This window comes from Capsicum annuum, chromosome 3 (assembly GCF_002878395.1).
Source record: "Capsicum annuum cultivar UCD-10X-F1 chromosome 3, UCD10Xv1.1, whole genome shotgun sequence".
NCBI classification, from domain to species: Eukaryota; Viridiplantae; Streptophyta; class Magnoliopsida; order Solanales; family Solanaceae; genus Capsicum; species Capsicum annuum.
In genome coordinates, this window is record NC_061113.1 from 258458105 (window position 1) to 258469077 (window position 10973).

At 30.7% G+C, this 10973-nt stretch overlaps 1 protein-coding gene across 1 annotated transcript; it reads right to left on the bottom strand.

Moving 5' to 3' along the window:
• Nucleotides 1-4719, bottom strand: LOC107861988. Its single transcript, XM_016707413.2, has 2 exons — nucleotides 3931-4719; nucleotides 1-287 (listed from the first exon to the last, which is right to left on the bottom strand). The coding sequence occupies exons 1-2, from the start codon at nucleotides 4552-4554 to the stop codon at nucleotides 240-242; spliced, it is 672 nt and encodes a 223-aa protein (XP_016562899.1). The 5' UTR covers nucleotides 4555-4719; the 3' UTR covers nucleotides 1-239.
• Between the last annotated feature and the right edge of the window lie 6254 nt (nucleotides 4720-10973).

Here is a 10973-nt window from a genome sequence, read left to right on the forward strand (position 1 = left end):
TAGAGGTACAAGCATTCCCAGGTATTCACTAGCCTGGATCAAGCACAAAATAGGTTCTGGACCCATTAGTTTGGGTAGTCATACACTGATTAACATATCTTTTATACATAGATCCTACCATGTCTAGCCAGACTATTTTCCGGACAAACACCGGAGGAACTATAAAAAGTTTCTTGCCTTCAAAATATTTATCTGTTGTTCCTTCTTTGGATAGAGCAACCGCAGCTTGGTTTTGTTCCCTAAAGCAGTGCCGAACTGCCGGAGCTCCCAACCTCCTTAATCTTGACCTGCAATCATCGATAATAGCGTCATAGTAAAGGTTCCCATTTGCAAGTATATGGAGTACTTCCAGGGAATCAATATTTATTTCAACAGGTAGAAGATTATTAGATTCAATCACTTCAAGTCCATCTCTTAAGGCTAACAATTCCATCATATTGTTTGTAGTATTGTGGAAGCTGTTGAAGAATCCAAGAATCCACTCCACATTAGAGTTTCGAACAATTCCTCCTGTACCTCCCCTACCGTTGTTTAGTGTACAAGCCCCATCCGTGTTTAATTTAAAGAAACCATTTGCTGGTGAGGTCCATTTTACATCAATGGTGGTTCTGTTCAAACCCCCAGCAGTTTTGTTAATAAGAAGAGCATATTCGGTAGCTTCAGAGTAAGCTTCGAAGAAGGATGGTTTGGAGGAGCGTTTGTTGAAGACATTACTATTTCTTGTCTTCCAAATACACCAAAGGCAGAATGGGAGTAATTGCTCCCAAGGGATGGTATTATCGAAGCTTTTACCCTTCACGAGCGACCAAACTTTGCGCCAATTTGAAGGGTGAAAATACTGGAAAGACAACCTTAGATTTTGGGACTTGTAAGCAATTTGAACCCATAAATCAGTTACCAGGGGGCATTCATGGAAGATGTGGTTTAAATTCTCAACCACGACATTGCAGCATTGGCAGGTAGTGCTAACAGGGATACATCTAGATTGAAGAAAGAGGTTTGAGGGAAGGCTGTTGTGGCTGAGAAGCCACAAGAAAAACTTGGTTTTGTTAGGGACATTAAATTTCCAGATTTTGTTCTCGCTCCAACCAGAGTTGTTTTCCAAGGGATTTCTTATAGAATTGATGAGATTGTAAGTCGTGGCTGGAAAAAAGACTCGAAGTAGTAAGGCTCCATATTGTGAAGTCCTTAGTAGCTCTTAGATTAGGATGGTAGGTGAGTTCAATGTCATTCTTCAAACCAAGGGGAATATTGATAGATAGGCTTGAAAAATCCCAGGAACCGTTGACCCATGTATTAGCAACCATGGTTTTGAGATCCTGATTGGTAAGGGGGCCATGGATAGGTTGTCTTAGATAAGAATAGTTCGGGACCCATTTATCGAACCAAAAGCTAATATCCCTACCATAATGAAGGACCCAATGAGAAGCTTTCCTACAGAAAGACCAACCCTTGCCTATATTCTTCCAGATTCTCGAGGAATTTGACTTAGGTTGGAAGCGATTTTTATTATACTTCTCATGGAGAATTTTAACCCAAAGTTTGTGACTGGAAAAATTGAAACGCCAGGCTAAACCACAATGCATAGTATCATTCTTAATGGTAGCTTTGTGAACACCTAACACCCCGAAAGTTTTATGGTAAGTGACAGTCCTCCAGTTAACCAGATGCATTCTTTTCCTATCAGAACTCGAACCCTAGATGAATTTTCTTTGGGTTCTATCTATAAGTTTCAAGATATTAGCAGGGAGAGAAATGTACTGCATGACATGGTTGGGGATATTATTCAAAGAAGCTTTGGCAAGGATTGTTCTTCTAGCCATATTGAGGAATTTCGTCTTCCACCCCGCCAGTTTTGAAGAGAGATTATCCAATATATATTGGAAGTCTCTAATGACTGGTTTTTATGTAAAATGGTAAATTCGAGATATTTCTCGAAGGTATCAAAAGCTTTGAAGGCTAGCATATTGGCAAGAGATTGTCTGTCTTCAGGGGAGCAGTTTCTGGAGAACACTACTTTAGATTTTGAGGTATTTACCCTTTGTCCAGAGTGAAAGCTAAAGCTGTTAAGAGTGCTTATGATGGTAACACAGTTCTGAATATCAGCTCTAGCAAACAGAGTAAGGTCATCAGCAAAAAACAAGTGAGAAATTTTGGTCCCACCACTTGTAATGGATATGGGAGTCCAATTTAGAACATCTACCTCATGGTTGATCCTTATAGATAGAAGTTCTATACACATGATGAAGATGTAGGGGTACATAGGATCCCCTTGCCTTATACCTCGAGAAGGTTGAAAGAAGAGGGTACTACATCCATTTACCAGAACAGAGATGGAGGCCGAGGAGATATAAGACATGATAAGCTTGATGAGTTTGGAAGGAAAATTAAAGAAGTAGAGAGCTTGTCTGACAAAGGACCATTCGATTTTGTCAAAAGCTTTCTCCAGATCTATTTTGAGCATTATGTTGGCTCTTTTTCCCTTCATTTTTGAGAAGTGGGTGATGAATTCCTGGACAACAATGGCGTTATCATAGGTTCTTCTCTTGGGGAGGAAGCTGGCTTGATTATGACTGATAATTCTCTCCAGGAGAGGCTTGATCCGACAAGCAATGATTTCGGTGATAATTTTGTACTGAGTGTTGCACAGGCCAATTGGTCGAAAATTCTTCAGCGTAACTGCATTCCTACACATGGGGATAAGGTAAAGGTAGGTTTCATTGACCTTCGTCTCCATTGTGGAGGATGCGAAGTTATCTTTACAGAATTTAACAACAACCTGACCAACAATATCCCAGTACTTTTAGAACCAGAATGGGTGAATCCCATCAGGGCCAGGGGCCTTGTTGGGCTTGAAGGAAAATACAACCCTTTTTATCTCTTTATCAGAGGGGATAGCCTCCAGTAGAGAGTGGTCTTGTTGGTTAATGAAGCCATGAGAAGAAGGGTTGGGTTGAGTCTTTAGGGGAGAGGTGCACTGGTCAGAGGTATACAGGGAGTTATAGTAAGTCCAGATGGCATTTTTAACATCTCTGTGATTGTAAATCCAATTTCCTGAATCAGTTTGGAGGGAGTTGTTCCTATTTCTTCTCCTTCTATTGATGGTAGAAGCATGAAAGAACTTTGTGTTAGCATCACCCTCTGACAGCCATTCTATCCTAAACTTAAGTCTCCAAAACTCATGTTCATGTCGTAGGAGATCACTAAGACTTTTAGTAAGAGAGAGTTTCAGAGAATGGAGAAAAAAACTAATTGGATAGTTGGGAGAGCATTGGATACCAGCTAAACGGGCAAGAATTATTTTCTTCTTCAGAAAGATATTGCCAAAGGTTTTCCTGTTCCAAATTTTTATCCTAGTTTAGAAGTGGGAGAAAGCAGAGGTGATACCAGGGTGGACATTGATGGAGTTCTTAACCATGTCAGGAAAGGTAGGATGGAAACACCACATGGATTCTAACCTGAAAGGTCTATTAACCGGGGAGTAAGTTTTCAAAGGCTACAGGAGAATGGCGCAGTGGTCGGAGTGAGTTCTAGCGAGATGGGTAACTGTAGAATCAGGGAAAGAATTGATCCAAGATTTATTAGCTAGACATCTGTCCAGTCTCTCAAGGATAAGGGCCCACATATTTCTGTATTTTTTATTAGTCCAGGTATACTTACTACCTTTAAAGCCTAAGTCAGTAAGGTTATTGTTGTTGATGCAATCTCTAAACAGATTGACCCTAGAGTTACTTATAGTATTACCACCAAATTTCTCTGCACCATTAAGAACTTCATTGAAACCCTCCCCCCCACTACTCAAGAGTTAGTATTATGGAGGTCAATGTTAGAGGACAAGTCAGTTAACTGGTTCCAGAGAAGCTTTCTAACCTCGAAGTCGGTGCTAGCATAAACAAGGCTAAAAAACCACTGAGAAGGGGGGTTAATTACCTGAATCATGGTGTAGATCACTTGGGGTGAGATAGAAATTTCAGTGATGTTGATGTTCTCATCTTTCCACATTAAGACTCGGCCGCCAAAATTGCCAGTTGCTGGAAATTGGATGTTGTTAGAAAAACCAAGAGTTTTAGAGATTCTTTTATGGTCTTGCATTCTAGTTTCTAGGAGACCTAGGATAACAGGTTGGTGAATTTGGACCATGAACTTGTAATTCCGCTTGAATTCGGTATTGTTCGCCCCCCTAACATTCCATATGATGCACTTCATTATCAATCGAGTTGGAGGGTTGGGAATCTCTCCCAATGGAGTCTTCCCTCTGTCCAGATTTGATGGGGACATTGATTTCCTCTTTCTGCTGTTGGATATTGGGCACATTCGACAGGTGAAGCAAAGAGTGTTGGTCTGAGACGGTGGATAAATCTCTAGACTAAATTTGGTTAGATCTAATGGAAGAAGGATGATTTCCATTTCTCTTACCACATTCTCGAACTTTAAAGTTAGTGTTTTTTCTAATGTTATGACATCTATTCTTGGAATTTTGAGTGATACCAATATCTTTTCCATCTCTCTGTTGTTCTCTTGAAGAGAAGCTATTGTTTCTACCCTCACCATCATTTCTGGAAACTATTGCATTACAGGTGAGGAGTTGGTTTGCAGGTAGAGACCCTGGTGTGTGGTGACAAAGGTTGGACCCGTTTCTAGCAGACCTTGAATCCTCTGAGGAAAGAAGGGGAGATTCAAGGATGCTTGGGTCATCATTTGGGAAAGCAAGTCTGTTGACAGAAGATCCATGGATGACAATTAATTAGAATTAATACAGCAAAATTACAATAAAAAATTCTTGTAAAAAAAAATAAGTGGGCATCATATAAGACGTCAAGTTAATTTAAAACATCAAAAGTTAATTTATCATTTCATATATATCTTATCTTTTTTATTAAATATTATTAATTTTTTAATACTTAAAATGACTTATAATAATTAATTAGGGATGATATTTAGTAAAATTACGGTTGAAATAGGTGAAACAAACATGTCATAAATGTCTATTTTATTTTTTAATTAAATATTTTTTTTAATATATAAATAACTTATAATAATTAATCAGGGGCGATATAGTAAAATCACGGTTGAAGCAACATAAGTAGACATGTTGAAACCTTAAAAAAATTTAAGTGAGCCTCATATAAGACGTCAAGTTAATTTAAAATATCAAAAATTAATTTGTCTTTTATGTCTATTTTACCTATTCATTAAATATTATTAACTTTTTAATACTTAGATGACTTACAATAATTAATTAGGGAATATTTAGTAAAATTATGATTAAACTGCCTTTTTATTGGTTTTATTAATTTTTAATATTTAAATAGCTTATAATACTTAATTAGGATGATATTTAGTAAAATTACGATTGAAGTAGCTGAAGCAAACATGTTATAAATGTATATTTTATTTTTTATATTAAATACTATTAGTTTTTAATATATAAATGACTTATAATAATTAATTAGGAGTGATGTAGTAAAATCACGGAGCAAGCAACCTGCTGAAGCAGACATGTCGAAATAATTAATTGAGGGTGATGTAGTGAAATTACGGATTTAATATTATTAGTTTTTTAATACATAAATGACTTATAATAATTAATTAGGGATGATATAGTAAAATCGCGGTTAAATCAACTGAAGCAGACATGTCGTAAATGTCTATTTTATTTTTTAATTAAATATTATTATTATTTTAATATATAAATAACTTATAATAATTAATTATGAGTGATATAGTAAAATCACGGAGCAAGCAATCTGCTGAAGCAGGCATGTCGAAACCATCTTTTATATATATATACACTATAAGATCATTACCTTTTTTCTCCTTTTTGGCCTTCTTTCTATTTATAAAATAAAAACTTTAGTTATATCTTAATTGTTGCATGCTTAATAATGGACATCTGAAAAATCTCCCTTTCTGAAGAATTTGTGATATTTCTATTACATTATAATGATCATTTATGTGAATTTTCGGTTACTAAATTCTTGGGAGAAATTAAACTTAATTTCGAATTCTTTTAAATTACATAAAAAATTTCATATTATCTTTACCAGATTATACTTAAAAGTAATTTAAGATTTATAGTTTTTTTCATCCAAAAAAATTAATGTTGGAGAAAAAAAAATGAAGCTTTGCGAGATCCGATAAGATGAAGTACATGAGATGAAGATAAGAATAATGATGGCGATGTCAAAGAATTAAATTTTTTTTTTGAGAAATAAGGTCAGAGAGAGTCGTTGGTATGATTTAAGTTATGTTCTTACTATTAAAAAAATAATTATGTTCTTACTATTAAAAAAATAATGCTCAACGAAGAGAAAATAAAACAATAAAGATAGAATATCAAAATTATCTGACAAAAGATGAAAGTAGAGGAATAAATGTGATAAGTAAACAAATTAAAATTGAAAGAATAGGTATCAAAAGATTTTTTTTTGATAAGATCAATAATCAGTCAAATAAATTCATCAAATTTTATTCATTTTAGCAAAGTAATGATTCACTTCTAATAATTAATAATTGTGAAATTCTAAATGCCTAAAATAATATGTTAGCCGATTTTTATTTTATTTTTGCTTCATCTTAGCCAATTTTTATTTCATTTTTGCTTCATCTGCTCATATAAATATTTATAAGAGTATGCTGCTAAAAGTAGTGAAATTAGATCTATTAATATTATCAAACTATTGAAATGTTAAACTTGATTAAATTTATAGAACTAATTTTTGTATACATTTATAATAGATTTAGTGTATATTTTCTATTTTCATAATTTTTTTTAAATTCAAGACCTCCATGTATATTTGCTATATTTTTTCTTCTTTTTTGGAGTATTTTCACCTATTTTAATTCATTTAATTGTATAAAAAATCATAAAGTATTTAATATGTATTTACTTTACCTATTAAATTTTGAGTATTTACTTGTCTTAAACTTTCGTTACTTATAAAAACTCAAAAATCATTCTTTCAACTCTCTTAATTATGTTTAATGTGCTATCTCAATGAAGTACTGTTACATATAGTGGAAAGTCACCGTATAAGCATTAATAGTATTGCATTTGATGATATCAATAGGTTAGTCTTTTTCGTTTCTATTCTTTCATTTCATACAAATATTTTGTTCTAAATTGCTTTAGTAAAGGAAGAAAAGCTAGAAGTTATAATGGAGAATGAGAATCACCATACATAGGTCTATAAATATAATATTTTATTCTTGGGTATCATTTTTATTTCTCTGCAACTTGACCTTATCATTGCAATGTGTAAGCTTCATCTTTATTGTTCTTTCATTTTCATTACTTTATGTTTCCATTTTTAGCAATTATAGCTACAATCCGTTACTACTTGATTTTTGATTGAGTTTTTAATTCATCGATCAAATGATTTAATAACATATAATTTTTTGCCTTCACGTTGTTGCTCTGTAGCGTTTTACTGAGTTTTTAGTTCACTTTAATTCAAATTCCTTTTACTCCTACAATTTTTCATGTCGAGGAATTAAGATTCTGCTGATTATCAAATTTAGTATTTGACATCTTGTTTTTTTATTTTTTAATAACCATTCTTTCATATTATAATGTTAATTTTAAAGGTGGTGTTGCAAATTACAATGCCAACAACAATGATTTCTTTTTGTCAGTATTATATGATATGTATGATGCAATTTTGTAGATATTTAGGATTAAAGATAGAGTATGATATTATATTCAATTTATCCTCATAAAGTGGGGTTTGAATAAGGTAGAATGTACGCATACATTATTTTTATATCCGAGATAAGGTAAATAGGTTATTTTTTATAGACTCCCGGCTCAAGATCAAAACATATTTAAATATTTTTTAGTTCTTAAAAATTTTACTTCTCATTGCTTTTAATGTTCAAATATTATTAAAGATCTTTCATAAATTTAATAAATATTTTATGACCGCGCGAAGCGCGATCAAGTTACCTAGTACATATATATATATAAAAGAGATCAATAGCCAATTCTATGTGGCATGCCTCACAAGCAAGTATTTCTATTTATCCTTTTTGTCAATTTTTTGAGTCTTTTTTTTTTTTACTTTTAAAACTTATCTATTAATTACCTATTTCATTTAATTTTACGATAATTAGCATTTACTAATATAATAATAAATGATTGTAACTCTTTTTTTTATTAGGCCATGTTATTTATGAAATATCACTAACTAGTGTTAACTCTACACTTTTCATCTTTCCTTCCATCTATATAATTCTTCTTCCATTAGAGATCCCAAAAGTTGTCCGAAATATAAAAAATATTTATTATTTTGTAGTATTATTTTCTTTGTTTATGATCAAAACAAGTTCTTTCATCATATTATAACTGTAGTTCTTCTCGTCAAAAACATATTAGTAATTTATATATATAATAATTTGTTGTTTCATAGTATTATTTCTTTATTTATGATCAAAACAAGTTCTTTCTTCATATTATAATTGTAGTTTGTCTCATCAAAAGAAGTATTTATAATGGAGTTTTCATCTATTTGAATTCTCAACTTGTGGTGAGGTTACAATTGTGAGGACACTCAAGTTGGCGTGGTACGACCTGCATGAATTTGAACTCTTGAAATTGTATTCCAACATGCATGCTAGGACTTCTGAGTCTCTTGACATGACTACCACCTCCCTCTTAGGTTGATGAATATCTATCAAAAAGAATTTTGTAAGTATATGTTGGATATTTTATTTTTTAAAATTTATTCTTTAACATGTATTTAATTAGTAAGCACAAGTTATCACAAAAGATATATTATTGGGGAAGACGGAGAAGTGAAAAAAAAATTAGGATAAAAATTGAACAAAAAAATGAAAGAAAAACGTATGTTTAATATTACTCATGCAACTTAAATTATTATGCACTTTGAAAATGTATTAAGAATTCAGTTTAATATTTCAACTTTCTTATTTTTATACTTTTAACTTGCTATATCTTTACTTTCTCATTTTAAAACTTTTTTGAGATGAAATTTTCATTTGCTCATAGCATTTAGTGTAATTCAATTAGACAATTAATGACCATAATAGGTAACGTAATTATACATTACATTACATGAATATATAGTAAGTAATTATTTCTTCACATATGTATTTATTATTCTTTAATTAGCTTTTCTAATTTTCTACCATGTCTTTCAAGCATATTTTTAGATTTAGCCTTTATTATGACACTATATTTTGTATATTTTTTAACTGTCTTAATCTTAATGTCAAAAGATCTTTTTAAAAATAATTATTAATGTGTAAAGATTAGTATGCCTGAAATATGAATATTATATGAATGAGTAGATAGCCAAGTACCACTATAGAAAGAGAAATTTTTTGTAGAAGTTCTTAAAGCATAAAATTACACTCGGAATAAATTATAAGGTTAAAATAATATGTTTTATAACCGCGTGAAGCGCGAATATTTTCACTAGTATATATTTATAAAGGAGAAACATTGAGAGGATGATGTGGCACCTCTCTATGGCCTCCAATACTATTTATCTTCTTTCTCCTTTTTTTGAATTTTTTCCATCATTCTTTTTATTAATTAATTTGTTTATCAATTAAAAAAATTATGTCATATTTACTACATTTAATTATATCTCATGAGTTATAAGAAAACCTCTAACTATTTGTATTCTCTATTTAATAAAATATCTTCTCAACTACTTGATCAATCTATAAATAACAATAATCTATAAAGTTTTTGGATGTTCATTTCCATTTCTTCTCCTTTTTTATTAGTGTATATTTTTCTCCTTTTCAAACTTTTTTTCATTGTTTTCATCAATCATGTGTTCAATAACTAAAAGAGAGGGCATTGAAAACGTGATTCACAAAATGGCTACTATGATGAAGATTCTAGATATATTATCAAAGTTTTTTTTTGTGTAATACGAACCAAATACAAGTTCACCAAGGATGAAGAAGAGAGTTTGATGGGGGTACAAAATTCATCAAAGAAAGAATGATCAAATTAATTTCGTGTAAGTTTATCGTCAAGACGAAGAAGAATGTATAATGCATCTAGAGAGATGACCAAATTAGTTTAGAAAAATAATTTTTTTTTAATGGTTTATTAATAATAAAGATACACGAATTTGTGCTTATTGTAAATTTGTCGAATAACTAGATATACTATTCAATAAAAAAATTATTATAAAGTTTTACACTTTGTTTATATTAATTATTTTGTTTCTAATATAAAACTTAATTGATATATTATTATATAAGCATTTATATTTAAATATGCAATCTTTATTTATATATAAATATGGTTTATCAAAAGATGATGTATATAGTTCTTTGACCAAAAATTTATATTTTGTGGCTTTTTTTTTGCTTTTCAATTTTATTTTTTTAAAGGAAATTTTGTCTTCTCAAATTTTATTTTATTTATTTTATGCTTCATTATAAATTTCAAGAACTACTTTATTAATCCTCTTAATTACACCTCATCTTTTTCCCTTCTCTTTATTGATCCATTTTAATGATATTTTTGTATGATCATAATTATAATTATCTTAACAATAATTTTCTATCATCATGTTTTTCAGGTACAAAACGAGGAAGAAAAGTTTCCTACCAATTGGTCTATAAATTTGTGACAAAAGAGTTTAATTTTATTTTATTTTTATTTTTTTCTGATTTCTTTTTAAAACAGTTTTTAGATTTAGATTTTAAAGAAGATGAAAGTTATGAAAGTATTAACAAATCAACATTAAATACTTATAAATATCTAAAATAAAGTGATTTAGTATCTCTTTATCGCTTAAAAGATCTTTTTTTTTTGGATATTTTTCTTTATTTTATTAAATAATAATAATCTCCTAACTATTTGATTAAAAAATACGCCAGCTTAACATTTAATTAAGTAAAAAGTATATATTGTACTGTCGTGACTTGTAATAATTCAGCTAATAAACACTTAGGTTACAATTATAACCATTGCGAATAATTTCATT

Coding starts and splice junctions, on each gene's coding strand:
- LOC107861988 (XM_016707413.2), bottom strand. CDS start 4,554: ATGATGGTGAGGGTAGAAACAATAGCTTCTCTTCAAGAGAACAACAGA. Junction 288..3,930: donor TGATCTACACCATGATTCAG/GTAATTAACCCC, acceptor CGATGATTGCAG/GTCAAGATTAAGGAGGTTGG.